Raw genomic sequence first — 18,665 nt, forward strand, 5'->3', positions numbered from 1 at the left:
GAGGGAGAAACAGACCGAGAGAGCGAGGACTGCCACCTGCAGGCTACACATGGAAGAGCAGCCTCACAGCCCGGGCAGCAGTGCATGTCAGGCAGTGAGGGGGTTAATACAATACTCTTAAAAGGAAACTATTGGGTTTTAGGTATATTGATGTTTAAGGGGTCTTTGTATGCATTGCTGTGTGTTTGACAGTGGTCAGCATGTGAGGGTACTAAGGGGGGGGGGGGGGTGACTACTAGTGCCACTACTCTTCTATGTATTTATAAAAGGTGTTACCATTCAGTAATACACTGAAACATTTCATGGACAGTTGGGGTTGGAAAATTGGGTGCAGGGGATAAAGGGCTGGTGAGTCTCAGATTGAAATAGAGCAGCTTTAACATCAACAAACATCAGCGAACGGCAGCAAACGGCTCACACACTTTGGCTGCCCTTCGGTTCTCCGCCCTTGGGGCGACGCAGATGCACACTGAAGGGGCTCAGATTGAATGCAGCTGTGAATTCAAAGTCATTTGTCCTTCTGGCTCATTAACATTCCAGTGGGTGGGGTTGACATTCCACAAAGTACAAGCAAATGTTAACCCTTAGCACGCTGGTCCTCTGCAGAGGGGAGCAGCTCTTGAGGACCCCCACCAAGCGTCCGCCTTTGTGGTGACGCAGATGTACTGTACACTGAAGGGGTTCAGATTGAAGGGTTCCAGAGTACCGCTACTCTTTTATTTAATGACCCAGAGTACCACTACTCTTTTATTTAATGACCCAAAGTACCACTACTCTTTTATTTAATGACCCAGAGTACCACTACTCTTTTATTTAATGACCCAGAGTACCACTACTCTTCTATTTAATGACCCAGAGTACCACTACTCTTCTATTTAAACACCCCGAGTACCATTACTCTTCTATTTAAAGACCCCGAGTAACACTACTCTTCTATTTAAAGACCCAGAGTACCACTACTCTTTTAATCCTCAGTGACCACTAGTGCAGGAATAATATGGCGTAGAGCTGGGGGGATGGCAGCTGAATTCAACCTGTAACAGATTGACAGTAAAGCCTGCAGAGCGGGGGCTAAAAGTTATTTTAAAATGTATTTATTGACACAGCAGAGGCAGCAAAGAGTGAGAGCAAACAGATGTGTGTACACAGCGGCAAAACCAGCACAGCATAACCAGGTCACTGAGCAAAGCACCCTCACTGGGGCAGCACCTTGTGTGTGCACTTTGTGGGTCTGCCTTTGAGTGTGTCTCTGTCACTGTGTGATTGTAGCTCACACTCACAAGCAGATTGTCTCATTTTTTAGAACAAAGTCTTTTTCACCAAAAGGCAGTCCTTCTCATCAAAAGGCAGTCTCATTTATTAGACGGCAGTCACTCTCATTAAACATCAGTCTTACCCATTAGACATCATTCTCACTCATTAGATGGCAGTCTCACACATTTGGCCATCATTCTCACTCATTGGATGTCATCTCACTCACTGAAAGGTAGTCTCATGCATTAGAAGTCAGTCTCACTCATTGGATGTCAGTCTCATTCATTGGAAGGCAGTCTCACTCACTGAAAGGTAGTCTCACGCATTAGAAGTCAGTCTCACTCATTACATGGCAGTTTCACTCACTGGATATCAGTCTCACTCATTAGAAGTCAGTCTCACTCATTACATGGCAGTTTCACTCACTGGATGTCAGTCGAACTCATTAGAAGTCAGTTTCACCAATTAGAAGGCAGTCGCACTCATTAGTAGGCAGTCTCACTCATTGGAAGGCAGTCCCACTCATTGGATGTCAGCCTCACTCACTGAAAGGCAGTCTCACGCATTAGAAGTCAGTCTCACTCATGACATGGCAGTCTCACTCATGACATGGCAGTCTCACTCATTGGATGTCAGTCAAACTCATTAGAAGTCAGTTTCACCAATTAGAAGGCAGTCTCACTCATTAGTAGACAGTCTCACTCATTAGTAGACAGTCTCACTCATTGCATGTCAGTCTCCCTGGATGTCAGTCTCACTCCTATCCCTCCTCACTAGCCCCTTCCCCTCCTTTGGAAGCCTACGCCTTCTCATGGGGCTGTGTGACCCTATAACCTTGTATCTCTGAGTCTTTTTGTACGTTTGTGTGTGTGCACCTTGTGTCTGTATCCTATGCGTGTGTCTGTGATCACGCTTGTACGTTTGTGTGTGTTATTGCGGTGTGTGTGCACCCTGTGTCTGTATCCTATGCGTGTTTGTGTGTCTGTGATCACGCTTGTACATTTATGTGTGAGGCCTGTTCATGTCCCATGATTCACACTGTGCATCTTCACTCCAGCGCCCCCCTGTGGCAGGATCACACATGACCTCTTATTATAATGTTAGCTCATGGTACTATTAAAGGTGCAGTACCAGTTTGTGCACCTAATGGCAGTAATGGGTCAAATCACATTTTCAGAGTAACTGGGGTTATTCTTCATCGAATGACCCCCCCACCCCAGTTTTACCATAATCACATTTATGCATGCTCCCTTCTTCTCATACAACCTATTGGGGTACTTAACATGCAACACGATAAGCAAAAGGCACAAGTTAAAGGGAACCCCCAAAATGTACAAACATTCGCAATATCGCTCAAAAGAATTTCAAAATATATATATATTTTTAAAGTATCAGTCACCAACAGTTATCCCCTAAATAAGTATCAAAGGAAGAAAGATATCACTGCATTAAATATGTTAAATAATGATCCCAGCCATTAGCTGACTTTGATACTACACGGGACTGCACCTTTAAGGCAATAAGGCACTGCAGGATTTTGAGTGCCATCATATAAATACCCTTGTGGGTTGTTGCCAAGTCCTGAGCTTTCTCCTTGAGTGCCAAAGGTGTTATGTACACACACACACACACACACACACGCACACACACGCACACACACCACAAAATATATCTTGTCTGTTTATGCAAAGCTGATTTCACTGGCACAATGAACCCGTTGTCCAATCCTACATAGTGGTGTTTAATTGTTGAAAAAGAGAGATAAGGTGACCTTCTCAAGGTCATAGGGAAATGGCACTAGTGCCTATATTGGTCTTTCCCACTCCAGAGATAGTGACAATGCCTGATAGTAACTGCTCTTGGGTATATACTGCTAACCCAACTCATGCACAGCCTGCAGGTGAAAAGCAAAAAGATGAAAAGAAAGATAGTGAAATGTGGTGGGAGAAGTGGGATACTGAGGTTTTATATTATATAGGAATCCTTTTTTTCCAAAGCACTTTTCACTGTTCTAAGACCTGCTGTGTGCACACAGAAAACAGACGTATCACGAAGTACATTTTTAATTGATGGTGCAGTAGCTTTGTTGTTTCAAGACAACGGAGCTTAGCGTTCAGAAGATTCCGCTCCGACAGTCAGTGCAATCAAAACAACTAGAATAAGGCTATGGCCCCTGTGTCAGCTGCTGCACGCGCGCCTGGAGGTCTGGTGGCGCGTGCACGTCTGAAAGCAGCGGTCTATGGTTGAGCTGCAGGAGATCGGGGGGGGGGGGGGCATAACATTACGTGGCTGGTTCGCCCTCATTGGCTGATCCGCCGCCGTGATGTGGCCAGCGCTCCATCGCCACTAGAAAAGACAAAAATCTTGTCTTTACAAAATGTGGTGGCGCGTCGCGATCTCTCCATGCGCGGGCAGGCAGCTACTGGGCCCGGCGCCAAAGAGGGTCTTGTTCCCGCCGCAGGGCGCGCAGCAGCTAACACTGGGGCCGTAGCCTAAGGCATAAAAAAGCTGACATCAATTCTGTGTGTAATGAAGAAGATAAGTGTGTTACATACATGTAGTGTGTCCTATAATCATCCTGTACGGCCCAATTCTTCGGCTCAATGAAGCCCTGCCCTGCAGAGCTTGTAGTCTAAAACTTGATGGCGATCAATAAGTTACACTCAATTGACTTTGCCAAGGAATGGCTTCTCACACGACGTTCTGCAGCTTCCAAGGTTGCTGAGATACAACACTCCAATGCAGGGCAGCTTCTTACGTTGATGCCGGCTTTGCCATCACCAGGGCCCATTTGGGAGGTTGATATGTAGACCTGTGAAACAGGATAATCAGTATCCACTTCAGGTAGACACTGCGGCCTTGCGGAGTGGTCCAGGACATTTGGTCACGGCCGTTTTACCGCTACTCACCTCGCCGCAGGGACATCTCACCACCGGCTGTTTCACTGCCAAGGTAAGCCCCGGACCTTACCCTAAAACCCCCTAATACTAACGCTACTCCGTACCCTAAAAAGCTTATCTTTTGCCCTAGTTCCCTGCCCTATAAACCTTAACCCCTTACCATAATCCCCTTGCCTAAAAACCGAAACCCCTTACTCTAACCCCCTACCCTAAAACCCCTATCCTTAACCCGCTAACCACTAAAACCCCTTAAGTTAACCTACCTTATTGGTGAAACAGGCCGTGAGATGTCCGCGACCAAATGTCCTATCCCGCCATGGAGTTTAGTCGTTTACGCAATGATTTATCACCCTACAGCTCATCCATAGATCACTCATAGACTCACCCATAGACTCACTCATAATTACCCATAATGTAACATTTTCCCCAATAAAAGTGACCTCAACACAATGCAAGTCAAAGAAGAACATTTCTGCCTCATGTTCGTCCCACATTTCCTGGATATTGGGCAGGTTTGAAGCTCTTCAATGGGGATCCTCAAACCCCAGGATTAGTCCCCAGAATCCACGCACAGCCACCTTATTGTTCTTTGAGTCACAAATAACTTATCCCCAGCATGTTGTCCTTCTCAGATGCCCCTAGTTCCTCTGGAAGGGCTTTTTGTGCACTGGCGCCCACTTCCTGCTGTGCTTGACTCTCACCCTCTTCCCTTACCCCATTCTCCTCACCACTCGCCACTGTCCCACTCTTCCCTTCCTGGGAGATGCCGCTGACCCTACTGACCTCCCCCAGTGCACCGTTGTCTCCCCCCTTCATCCCTCCATCCGCCACCCGGACCGAGGTCTGGCAGAGGAACCGTCGCAGCCCTCGCTGGAAGGGACGGGCGAGCAGGGCATAGATAATAGGGTTGAGGCAGCTGTTGGCATAGGAAAGAGCCACCACAAAGGAGTAGAGTCCGTTGAGCTTGGAACCCATAGGCAGTGGCCACAAGAGGTTGACGATGTTCAAGGCGTAGAATGGAAACCAGCACAGGATAAAGGCTGTGACCGTCAGAGCCACCATCTTAGTTACTTTGCGCTCAGGTCCCTGCCGCCGGTTGGGGGCCACTCTGACCCGCTTGCCTGAGGACCTCAGTTGAGCGACAATCAACAGGTGGCAGATGCAGATGACAAGCAACGGGCAGAAGAAGCCAAGCGCAGCTGTGTACAGGATGAAGCCAGTCCTCCAGGCCTGGGTTGGCTCAGGCCATGCGATGTGGCAGGTCCCAGAAACCCCCGGGACCCCAGAGAAGAAGACCACGGGAAGCACAACCAGGAAGGAGAGGATCCACACTGCTAAATTGACACACTTGGCCACCTTGGGTCTCCTCCAACTGGCCGACTGGGCCGGACGAACTACTGCCAAATATCTGTCCAGGCTTAGCACCGTCAGGCAGAAGATGCTGGTGAACTGGTTGACGGCATCCAGGGTCATCACTAACCGGCAGGCAGGAGAGCCAAAAGGCCAGTAGTTCAGGGCATTCTGGGCTGCCAGGAAAGGCAGACCCAACATGAAGAGGTCATCCGCCAGTGCCAGATTCAGGATGTAGAGGGCAGTGACTGAGTTCTGGCCAGTAGGGCTGCGCCATGCCAGGTATATCACCAGTGTGTTACCCCACAACCCCACTGCACACACTACCAGGTACACCAGCGGGATGAGGAGTCCCGGGGGGGCCATACTCGGGGCAGAGGAGACATTGGCATAGAGAGTGGTGTTGACCTCCGCAGAGGAGCTGTCGGGGAAGGTCGTTGGAGAAGTCGGTGTCATTGCTGGGGGCGGAGGTCACAGCATCTCTTTCATGCTTTCTGCAGGCCGCCTGCTGCGTGGGACGGAAGATCACGCCTCCTCCCCTCTCTGAAGGTAGTCTCTTTGGAACAGGTAACACTCTCTCTAACTCTTAAGTCTCTCCACGCTAGGTAACAATTCTTCTCCTCTTCATCTTCTTCTGCTTGGAATCTATGGAATGATTAACACATAATAAGCCCTTATTTTGCATTTGATCTCTTTCTCGCTCAGCAGGCTGTATGTAGGATGCTGACTCTCTATTTAACGGATAACACTCTCGTACACACCGGAGTCTGTCTCAGTGGATCATGTCACTTTTGGATCTTCTGCTCTTCTCTCATTTCACTCTCTCTCTGGAGATACCTTTTTGATAAATGTGCTTGCCCCTATAACGCAAGTCTGTCTATCAGCAAGCTGTCTCTTTTGCAAGGAAACATCGCGTCACTCTTTTTGAAGGCTGTCTCAGCAGCATGAGTGACATGTCTGTTTCCTTCTGTCCTTGGAGGCTGTCTCTTGTTGGACAGGCAGCACAACTCTCTCTGGTTTTAGAGGATGCCTCTGTGATTTAGAGAGGTCCTCCCTGCAGGTGGTCTCTCTTGTTGTCTCTCAAGAGACAGTGTGTGTGTGAAATGGGTAACACAACTCTGATGCTGCCTTTAATCTCTTTTCTCTCTTCCTCTAGTTTCTGTCAAGGTAAAAACACACACAGAAAATATTAGCTAGGGCAGGGGTGAGCTAACTGCAGTCCTCAAGGGCCACCAACAGGTCAGGTCGCGGATATCCCTGCTTCAGCACAAGTGGCTCAATCAGTGCCTCAGCCATAATGACTGAGCTACTTATTGAGCCACCTGTGCTGAAGCGTGGATATCCCCAATACCTGGCCTGTTGGTCCTTGAGGACTGCAGTTGGCTCACCCCTGCACTAGAGCAACCGCTATTGGTGGAAGTGAGGTCCCTGTTACTCTAATAATACATCACCAACATGGCAGACCACACAAGGGTTAAATCTGTGTGAGCTATTTCAAAAGGTATTATCAGTCCAGAAAAGTTTTGGAAAAAGAGGCAGAAACGTTTATTGTTTTTTTTTAGTATGTATATTATTAGTGGCAGATAGAGGCCATTGTTTCCTAAAAAAGGCCACAATTATATTCTATCCCCAAAAAGGCAAGAGAAAATGTGCTGTGCCTTGCAGGCCCCTACGGTGTTAACGGATGGCACTGGTTTCCGAAAATTGACCTGCAGGCCTAAATGTTACTCTACAAATGAGGCCTCACCTGGGAGGTTGCTATGGGGATGTCACGGCAGCCAGGCCCCTCGGGCAGCGCAAGGGTTAACACCAGCGGAGCTTTGCTTTCCGATGACATTGAACAGCACACTGGGCCTCGACTTGACATCTCAAACATGGCCGCCCTCTTGGGCATTGGCGGTTGCTGTGGCGATGCTGTTAGTAGTTGGATTGAGGCCTTGAGCATATATCGCTAATGGAAATAATTTAAATGGAGAGATGTTTTGAAGGTAACAAAGGGATTCCTGTGCGATATTTTCCATTTCCGCGTGTTTTTATGCCTCCTACTCCTGTGTCACTGAGTCCAGACACTGGCCACTCACTGCCCACCTTTGTCTTAACCCTTTCACTGCCAGGCAAGGCATGAGGGGGTCCTACATTACTGATAAAGTGAGACACAGGGTCAGGGACACGCAGTGACACGCACAGGGACACGCAGTGACACACACACGGAGATACGCAGTGACACGCACACAGAGACACGCAGTGACACACACAGAGACACGCGGGGACACGCACAGCACAGGGACAGGGACACGCAGTGACATACACACAGAGATACGCAGTGACATACACAGACATACAGTGACACACACACACAGACACACAGTGACACACACACACGCAGTGACACACACACAGAGACACGCAGTGACATGCACAGGAACAGGCAGTGACATACACACAGAGACACGAGGTGACATATTCAGACACAGACATATGGTGACACACACAGACACGCAGTGACACACAGAGACATGCAGTTACACACACAGGGACAGAGACATACAATGACAGATACACAGAGACACGCAGTGACATACACAGGGACAGAGATATACAGACACACGCAGTGATATACCCAGGAACAGAGACATATGGTGACACACAGACACGCAGTGACAAACACACAGAGACACGCAGTGACATACACAGGGACAGAGACATTCCGTGACACACACAGGGACAGAGACATACCGTAACACACACAGAGACACGCAGTAACATACAAAGGGACAGAGACATACCGTGACACACACAGAGACACGCAGTGACACACACACAGAGACATACCGTGAAACACACAGAGACACACAGTGACATACACAGGGACAGAGACATATAATGACACACACACAGAGACGCAGTGACATACAGTGACACACACAGAGACGCAGTGACATACACAGGGACAGAGACATACAATGACACGCACACAGTGACACACACACAGAGACACAGAGACAGAGACATACAGTGATACACAAAGTGACATACACAGGGACAGAGGCATACAATGACACACAGAGACACGCAGTGACATACACAGGAACCCGCAGTGACACACACAGGGACAGAGACATACAATGACACGCACACAGAGACACGTAGTGACATACACAGGGACAGAGACATATGACACACACAGTGACATACACAGGGACAGAGGCATACAATGACACACAGAGACACGCAGTGACATACACAGGGACAGAGACATACCGTGACACACACGCAGGGACGGAGACACAAAGTGACACAAAGTGACACAGACAGGGACAGAACACGCAGTAACACACACAGGACCAGAGACATATAGTGACACACACAAGGGCACACAGTGACACACAGAGTTAGAGACACAGTGACACACACAGGGACAGTGTGACACGCAGTTAAACACAGAGCCAGAGACTATAGTGACACACACACAAGGACAGAGATTGACACAGTCACACACAGGGCCAGAGACATAGTAACACACGCGGGGACAGAGTGAGACAATGACAAACACGGAGCCAGAGACAAATAGTGGTACACGCAATGACAACCACAGTGCAGACATGCATTTGTGAGTCTCAGATTTGGGGTTGCACTGATTTTTTGCATCAGTGTCTCATACACTTTAATATAGTGTCCAATATTCAAATCTGTACTTCTCTGTGAAAATAGCACTTTATTTAAGGCCAGAACCCCCAAATCTCCCTGATTTTAGTCATTGGAGATTGACATCGCTGACTGTGACACACACAATAAAAACACACACAGACAAACAGTTAAAGAGTGAGACACAGTGACAAGCATGGGGTAAGAGTGACATACAGTGACACATACACATAAACATGGTGACAGAGACACGCACAAGGACAGACACACAGTGACATATGGGTACACACATACAAGGGTAGAGACACAATGACATACAGGGAAAGTGACACATACAGTGATACACATGGCTTACAGTGACACAGAGACATACAGTCACAGGCACTGATACATACGGTATATTAACCAGCATACAGACAGTGATACACACGGGCAGACTGTATGTCATTTATCTGTTATCTATCTACGCATATACTGTACCTATCAATATGGGTACATGTACCAGTGCCTGTCTCTTACATGTACCGGTGCCTGTCTCTTACATGTACCGGTGCCTGTCTCTTACATGTACCGGTGCCTATCTCTTACATGTACCGGTGCCTGTCTCTTACATGTACCGGTGCCTGTCTCTTACATGTACCGGTGCCTGTCTCTTACATGTACCGGTGCCTGTCTCTTACATGTACCGGTGCCTGTCTCTTACATGTACCGGTGCCTGTCTCTTACATGTACCGGTGCCTGTCTCTTACATGTACCGGTGCCTGTCTCTTACATGTACAGGTAAGTGTCTCTTACATGTACAGGTAAGTGTCTCTTACATGTACAGGTAAGTGTCTCTTACATGTACCAGTGCCTGTCTCTTACATGTACAGGTGAGTGTCTCTTACATGTACAGGTGAGTGTCTCTTACAGTAAATATAGAGGTGCGTGTCTCTTACATATAGAGGTGCGTGTCTCTTACATATAGAGGTGCGTGTCTCTTACATATAGAGGTGCGTGTCTCTTACATATAGAGGTGCGTGTCTCTTACATATAGAGGTGCGTGTCTCTTACATATAGAGGTGCGTGTCTCTTACATATAGAGGTGCGTGTCTCTTACATATAGAGGTGCGTGTCTCTTACATATAGAGGTGTGTGTCTCTTACATATAGAGGTGCGTGTCTCTTACTTATAGAGGTGCGTGTCTCTTACATATAGAGGTGCGTGTCTCTTACATATAGAGGTGCGTGTCTCTTACATATAGAGGTGCGTGTCTCTTACATATAGAGGTGCGTGTCTCTTACATATAGAGGTGTGTGTCACATGTACAGGTGCGTGTCTTACATGTAAAGGGGAGAGCCTCTTACATATAGAGGTGCGTGTCTCTTACATATAGAGGTGCGTGTCTCTTACATATAGAGGTGCGTGTCTCTTACATATAGAGGTGCGTGTCTCTTACATATAGAGGTGCGTGTCTCTTACATATAGAGGTGCGTGTCTCTTACATATAGAGGTGCGTGTCTCTTACATATAGAGGTGCGTGTCTCTTACATATAGAGGTGCGTATCTCTTACATATAGAGGTGCGTGTCTCTTACATATAGAGGTGTGTGTCACATGTACAGGTGCGTGTCTTACATGTAAAGGGGAAAGCCTCTTACATATAGAGGTGCGTGTCTCTTACATATACAAGTGAGTCTCTTACATGTACTGGTGCCTGTCTCTTACATGTACAGGTGCGTGTCTCTTACATATAGAGGTGCATGTCTCTTACATGTACAGATGTATCACCGGTACAGGTGAGGTCTGTGATATATACAGGTGAGTGCCTTTCTACAAGATACATACCTGTATGAGCACTCTCTGTTACATACAGGTGCCTCACACACATACAAGTGTCTATTCGCTCAGGCACGGTCTCTCACAGGTAGATACATCTCTCTTGCTGGCTGCGGTGTCTCTTGGTTGGGTCTGTCTCACAGGTAAAGGTGAGTGTCTCTCCCAGGTGCTGCTGTCTCTCCAGTTGTATAACTCACCTCCTTCTCTTTCCCTCTCCTGCCCTGTCCCCTTCTCCCCTTCTCTTCATTTCTCCGTATCGCGGGTTTGTCTGTCAGTGGCACACAGGTTGCAAACCAATCAGGGACAGAGCGAGGGGGAGTGAGTGGGAGTGAGGGAGAGAGAGATCTATAAATACATAGGGGGGGAGAGAAAGAGGGAGAGGGATGGAGAGAGAGCGAGAGGGATGGGGAGAGAGGGAGTGAGATAGAGCAAGATAGGGATGGAGAGAGAGTTAGAGGGAGGGATGGAGATAGAGCAAGAGACGGATGGGGAGAGAGATGGATGGAGTTAGAGCAAGAGACGGATGGGGGAGAGAGTTAAAGAGAGAGGGATGGAGAGAGAGAGAGGATGGAGAGAGAGGGAGAGAGAATGGATGGAGAGAGAGGGAGAGAGAGAGAGAAGGATGGAGAGGGAGGGAGATAGGGATGGAGAGAGAGAAAGAGAGTGGGAGAGGATGCAGAATGAATGAAGAAAGTGGAGAGCAGAGTTAAGCCTCTCCTTACTGCTGGGATTACCTTCCCAGTGCTGGAAAAGTCTGCAACGGCACTGAACGGGTTAATTTTATTTAATACCCCGTGATGGGCTTATTAGGGAAAATGTTGTCCTCTGAAGTGGGATAATGTGGCAAGGGCAGGGGGCGGGGGAGCGGTCCTAGCTAACCTAGTTAACCCCTGCAGTGCTGGAGAGGCCAGCTACACATTGCAGGATAGGATAATAGGGAGTCACATGCCATTACCCAGCAGATAAGGAGTTAATAACAGTCATATAGTAACCTCCCTTCCCCCCCTCACTGCATCACCCCCCCCCCCCCACACTGCATCATCCCCCCTCACTGCGTCATCCCCCCCACACTCATTCTCTCCCTCTCTGTCTCATTCAGTTTTCCGCATGCATCTATTCTGTCCCATTCATTCTCTTTCATCCGCGCAGACACACACTTACACACACACTAGCATGCATACCAATGCACACACACACACACACACACAATTGCATGTACACATACACACTCACGTGCACAAACACACACACACTTAAACACACACCACTGCACGTACACACACCACTGCATGTACACACACCACTGCACGTACACACTCACACATACACAAATGCCACTACACGTAAACGCACACATTTACATACGTACAGGTGGATGTACACACACATACATACATACCACTGCACGTACACACACTTACATGCATACCACTGCACGTACACACACACAAACACACCACTGCACACACACCACTGCACGTTCACACAAACACACTTACATACAAACCACCACACGTATACACACTTACATACATAACACTGCACATACAGTACACACACTTACATACATACCATTGCACATACACTTACACACATATCACTGCACGTACGCACACACACACATATCACTGCATGTACGCACACATACACATACCACTGCATGAAGACACATACATACCATTGCACATACACTTACACACATCACTGCACGTATACACACACACACACACCACTGCATGTACGCACACATACCCATACCACTGCATGAAGACACATACACCCCCCCGCACGTACACACACACTTACATACCACTGCACATACACAGACACACACATACATACCACTGCATGTACACACACATACCACTGCATGAAGACACACACCACCGCACGTAGAAACACACATACTTATTAACATACCACGCACGTACGCACACATACACACTTACATACATACCACTGTATGTACACACTTACACACATACCACTGCATGTACAGTAGACACACACACCACTGCACGTACACACACACACACACTTACTAACATACCACTGCACATACACACACATACTTACATACATACCACTGCACATACACAGACACATACATACATACCACTGCATGTACACACCACTGCACACACACACTTACATATATACCACTGTACATACACACACACTTTCATACATACCACTGCACGCACACACTTTCATACATAACACAACACGTACACACACACACCACTGCACATATGCACATATGCACACACTTACATACATACCACTGCACGTACACATACACACACACCACAGCACGTAAACACACCCACTCTTGCATACATACCACTGGACATACACACACTCACACGTACAAACATACCACTGCACGTACAGACACACTTACATACTGTGACGTGCGGGGGTAACCAGGCTCAGTAATAAAGGTTAAGCGCACTTGGTTAGCCCTGCTCCGTGTAAAGGTCCTAGAATGTCAGCTTCTGGACCCAACTGTCGTGTATGCATCACAGAGAGTGTGTATAAATGATGCGACAATTCAGTATTTTCTGTGTTTTCCCTTTCCAGGGGTGCTGGGCAGCGCAGCTTGCGAGGCTGTGAGTTTGAGGGTGGGGTTTTGCGGAGAAACTTCAATCGGATTGTTGCTATGTATCGGGGTTCCCGAGTTATGGGACACCCCAAAGATGTACCCGGGAGTCAGGTAAGATTCTCGGGCACATTGAAGCACAGTGCTCTGGCAAAATCCTACCCTGGAAACGTTCTTGCGACTCACCACCGGGGTTCCCTGCTTCAGCACAAACTGGAAAAGTAAAGAGGGCATGGGGAATCGAGGTACCCCCAGAACGGTCCCGGGGTCCCCAGAATAAGGTGGGATGCCCAGACCATGCCCACGTCACCCTGAACCTGGTATAGGGGTCCAGGGCGGGGCTCCAGCTATGTCAGAAAGCTGTGAGGGTGTTATTGTGTGGGTACAGTTAAAGTCAGGGTTATGCAGTGTGCCAGGGATAAGGCTGATCAGAATAGGGAACATACATTTTATTCTATCCCTGACACCGGTCCAGAAGACTTGTACCAGTTAAGACACAAAGGGGGCGATGCAATAAGCAGTGATAACTGCTTTAAAGAGCGCAAAGTGGCTTTTAAGGCCGATACAGCGTGCGGCGCGATTCACTAAGCAGTGAGAACAGCGCTTTATCTGCCGTAAAAGGCATAACGGCCTAGTGTGCCTACTGCGTGGTTTACTTACACCCCCCTAACAAACTGAGACCCCCCTAACAAACTGAGACGACACAGTTTTGTGGAAGTAAAAATGGTCACAGCTTTATTGTTTTAACAATACCTGAAAATAACTGTCAGCCATAATCTTAGTCCTTTGTCATCCCTATTCTCGGTATCTTCCGGCGGGGGGAGCCCTCCTCCACCCGCCCTAATCTACCGTCCACCAGGAGAGACACTCTCCGCCGCGAGAGACACTCTCCACGGCCCCCGTCTACCGTTACTGGGAGAGACACTCTCCACCTGCCCTAATCTACCGTCCACCAGGAGAGACACTCTCCGCCACGAGAGACACTCTCCACGGCCCCTAGGTCCCCCTTATCAGAGCCGCCTGGGCCTACCCGCATAGGATAGAGCCCAGCTGCCTAAGATTGGTGCCAGGGGTACAGCGACGGACCGCCTGCGTCGGCGCCGCCAGCCCGCACAATCTTTTCAGGGGAACCGTTACCTGGCGGCCCATCCGCATCGGGTGGAGCCCCATTTCGGGTATTCACGGTGTCCCTACGATGACTGGCCTGACAGTTCCGCCACCCGGAGGACCCAGTAAGGCCACTTACTGGGGACTCACCCCACACCCCAAGCTGTGACCCTAAACCCTGACTGCTGATCACTTGCAAAGGCCTACGCATGTTATTAATAAAATATCGAGGGGCCCCCGCTGTGAAGACAGAAAACATGTTAGTAGATTATCTAATTACTCGCCTGCCGGCCCCTAATGTACCCCTTTGAGCATTCGATTGTGCCTCTGAAGCTGCTGGGGGCCCAGAGTAACAGCCGAAAAGGCTGCTCCTATGTCAATTTTACCAATAGTGCTCCCTCCCCATATGTCTTAATTACTTTTTTTTTTGCACCCGGGGAAATCATTAACTGAGCAATAGGGGGGGGGGGGGGGTGTGTGTGAATGGGCCCACCATACGTCCCAATTTTATCCCCTTTAACTCACCCCCCCACTGGTGTGTGAAAAAAACCGCTTCTAAACCCTCCTCCAAGAAAAACCCACCTTCTCCCGGTCGGGGTACCCCTTTAGCCAACGGCCCACACTGCTAAGGCTGACCGGTGTTGGGGCCTTCCCTCTCCCCTGGCTCCGGTTGCCCAGGGCCTTTGAAGCACTTCTTGACGGGGTGGCTACCCCCGCACCGGCTACACACATGCCTAAACTTGCAACCCGCCCCCAGCTTGCAGTGTTTATCATTAAACGCCCATCACTCCCTTTTATTGCCCCTGCTTGTTGAATCACTCCCAGGCCGATCGCCTGGACCCTTGGGAAAGGTGGCGTCGCCCCCCTGCTTCCCCCGTCCCACTAACTTCATCCACAATTCCATGTCCATCTTCCCCAAACTCAACCGTGTATCCCCCTGCCACCTGTGCCCGAACTGCTCGTCATAATCCCGCCACGCTGACCCCTCGTGTTCGTCATGTATGTTCTGTATCACACTCATGTATCTCATCACCTTATGCAATTCCTTGGTATGTTTTGAAAGGAAACAGTCCCCGAACACAATGAAACCCATAACCCAGTTTGCGTTACTCCTCACTACCTGCCCTTTCTCGCCCGCCTCTCGCGCGCGTTGCCTCTCTGCTCGCCCCTGTACAGACAGCTTGAACATATCCACATACTTCCTGTTACCTATGTCTCTCTGTGTTCTCCTGGGCAGGTGTGTGTACAGGGGGCTAGTTTCAACTGCAAACGAATCCTCCCCGCTGTGGGTGGAAGCCGCCCCTTTGTCTTTGCGCGCTTTACGTTTTCCCTTATCTGTCCTACTCTGCTTAGCCTCCTTGCTCAACGCCTCTACCTGTTTCCTTATGCGCTTTACCCCTGGGGTCTCGTCGCTGTCTGCGCCGCTGCTTGCGTCTGACTCGCTGCTCGCTCTCTCACTGTTCTCGCTGTCTGACCCCTGGGACTCACAGTCCGACCCTGACCTAACCGACCCCCCATCACTAACGTCCCCATCAACATCATCCTCATTACATTCCAATGCTGCATTTTCATGCTCACCTGATCCTGCGGCTTGTGCACCTGGGTGACCGGTCCTGGGTCTTTTGGCAGCTGCACGGCTCCTGTTACTGCTCCCCGGATCGGCGACGCTTCCCAGCGCCATTGGTGCCGGCACATCCGCCTGGGGAGGTGCCCGGGGCACTGGGGGGCACCCCGCAGGCAGGGGTAGCGGGACCGCCGTTGATGTATCCAAGGCAGGTGCCGGCGTGCCAGGGGCGTCTGGCGCAGGTGCACCGGGCACTGGGGCATGGTGTGTGGGTGCCTGCGCTGGTGGCGCCGGTGGGTATGCCGCGTAGGGGGTAGGTGCATACGGCGCAGGGGCGTAGTGCGTGTGATTTGCCGGTGCGTACGGGGGGGCTTGGGACGCGTGGGCGTAAGGCGCTTGGGGGTAAGGCTCTTGGTGGTAAGGCGCTTGGGGGTAAGGCGCTTGGGGGTAAAGCGCTTGGGGGTAAGGCGCTTGGCGGTAAAGCGCTTGGGGGTAAGGCGCTTGGGGGTAAGGCACCAGGAGCGCCGGGGGTGGCTCTGCCGCGTTGGTGGGCTGGCTCGGGCCGGCCCTGGGGGGGGGGGGTCTGGTCAGCAGGGGGGGGGGGTGTTATGTATAGCAGGGGGGGCGATGTGCTGTGCAGCGGAAGGGGGGGGGCAGGCCAGCAGTGGGAGCGTGGCTAACAGCTGCAGGGGGAGGGTGGCTGGGGGCTGGAGGGGCCGTTTTTGCAGGGATGGGGGGGGGCCATGCCAGCAGGGGGAGCGGAGCTGGGAGAGGAGCTGGGAGGGGGCTGGGCCGCCTGCGTCCCTCTCCGGATGGGAGAGGAGCTGGGAGGGGGCTGGGAGAGGAGCTGGGAGGGGGCTGGGAGAGGAGCTGGGAGGGGGCTGGGAGGGGGCTGGGAGAGGAGCTGGGAGGGGGCTGGGAGAGGAGCTGGGAGGGGGCTGGGAGAGGAGCTGGGAGGGGGCTGGGAGAGGAGCTGGGAGGGGGCTGGGAGAGGAGCTGGGAGGGGGCTGGGAGGGGGCTGGGAGAGGAGCTGGGAGGGGGCTGGGAGAGGAGCTGGGAGGGGGCTGGGAGAGAGCTGGGAGGGGGCTGGGAGAGGAGCTGGGAGGGGGCTGGGAGAGGAGCTGGGAGGGGGCTGGGAGAGGAGCTGGGAGGGGGCTGGGAGAGGAGCTGGGAGGGGGCTGGGAGAGGAGCTGGGAGGGGCTGGGAGAGGAGCTGGGAGGGGGCTGGGAGAGGAGCTGGGAGGGGGCTGGGAGAGGAGCTGGGAGGGGGCTGGGAGAGGAGCTGGGAGGGGCTGGGAGAGGAGCTGGGAGGGGGCTGGGAGAGGAGCTGGGAGGGGGCTGGGAGAGGGCTGGGAGAGGAGCTGGGAGGGGGCTGGGAGAGGAGCTGGAGGGGGCTGGGAGAGGAGCTGGGAGGGGAGCTGGGAGGGGAGCTGGGAGAGGAGCTGGGAGAGGAGCTGGGAGAGGAGCTGGGAGAGGGGCTGGGAGAGGAGCTGGGAGGGGGCTGGAGGGGGCTGGGAGGGGGCTGGGAGAGGAGCTGGGAGAGGAGCTGGGAGGGGGCTGGGAGAGGAGCTGGGAGGGGGCTGGGAGAGGAGCTGGGAGGGGGCTGGGAGAGGAGCTGGGAGGGGGCTGGGAGAGGAGCTGGGAGTGGGCTGGAGAGGAGCTGGGAGAGGAGCTGGGAGGGGGCTGGGAGAGGGGCTGGGAGAGGAGCTGGGAGGGGGCTGGGAGAGGAGCTGGGAGGGGGCTGGGAGAGGAGCTGGGAGGGGGCTGGGAGAGGAGCTGGGAGGGAGCTGGGAGGGAGCTGGGAGGGAGCTGGGAGGGAGCTGGGAGGGGGCTGGGAGGGAGCTGGGAGGGGGCTGGGAGCGAGGCTGGGCCGCCTGCTTCCCTCTACGGATCGGAGAGGGCTGCAGCTCTTCCTGCTCTGGCCACTGCTTCCGTGGGGCCGCCGGGCGCGATGTCCGGCGATCAGCTGCCTGAGCCTGGATGCGCCTCGTGCTGCTGGGGTCCATGCTGCTATCGGGAGACACGCTCACAGGGACCTGCAGGGAGAGAAGAAAACAGAGTCAGTGAGTAGCTTTTGCAAGCGCAGGGTTTAAATAGCCCGCCCCATTAGCCCCTCCCCTTGTTGATTCGCGCGCAAATCCACCAAGCCTCGTGGTGGGGGGAAGGAAAGGAAGGCACGTTAAGTGCCCCCTGGAGGCACGGGCCATTATGGGCGCGACGGCCCCATTTTGGGACCTCTGCTTCTTCTTTTTTCCTGGCCTGTGAAAAAAATCCGTGCGATCAGGCAAAAAAACGGCAAACGCAACGTTTTTTGCCAGTTCGCGGAATTCACTAAACAGCGCTAAGTCAATTGAATAACGCACGAGCTAAAGTCGGGCACAAAGGAAGCTGGACATAGAAAAAATGATTTGTTTACCTTTATTCAGG

The 18,665-nt window shown here is 51.4% G+C and overlaps 2 protein-coding genes across 4 annotated transcripts in view; both read right to left on the reverse strand.

Annotated features, from left to right (window-relative positions):
* Nucleotides 1-3,307: 3,307 nt before the first annotated feature.
* On the reverse strand, nt 3,308-16,625 carry LOC142486427 (somatostatin receptor type 3-like). Of its 3 annotated transcripts, XM_075585016.1 has the most exons (3): nt 16,254-16,625; nt 10,976-11,234; nt 3,308-6,149 (listed from the first exon to the last, which is right to left on the reverse strand). In XM_075585016.1, exon 3 carries the CDS (start codon nt 5,958-5,960, stop codon nt 4,749-4,751), a length of 1,212 nt encoding a protein of 403 aa, XP_075441131.1. In that variant the 5' UTR covers nt 5,961-6,149; nt 10,976-11,234; nt 16,254-16,625; the 3' UTR covers nt 3,308-4,748. The 3 variants fall into 3 exon arrangements, with proteins under 3 accessions (XP_075441131.1, XP_075441133.1, XP_075441132.1); XM_075585018.1 differs by lacking the exon at nt 16,254-16,625 and having other exon boundaries at nt 11,164-11,528; XM_075585017.1 differs by lacking the exon at nt 16,254-16,625 and having other exon boundaries at nt 10,976-11,528.
* Nucleotides 15,460-18,665, reverse strand: part of LOC142486425 (uncharacterized) — a 50,877-nt gene continuing 47,671 nt past the window's right edge. The window contains exons 14-15 of the mRNA XM_075585014.1: nt 18,127-18,274; nt 15,460-16,724 (exon numbers count right to left, since the gene is read on the reverse strand). Coding sequence (XP_075441129.1) covers nt 15,460-16,724; nt 18,127-18,274 — 1,413 coding nt within the window. The remainder of the gene's footprint in view (nt 16,725-18,126; nt 18,275-18,665) is intronic.

The sequence above is a fragment of the Ascaphus truei genome, unplaced genomic scaffold (assembly GCF_040206685.1).
Source record: "Ascaphus truei isolate aAscTru1 unplaced genomic scaffold, aAscTru1.hap1 HAP1_SCAFFOLD_860, whole genome shotgun sequence".
Lineage (NCBI taxonomy): Eukaryota > Metazoa > Chordata > Amphibia > Anura > Ascaphidae > Ascaphus > Ascaphus truei.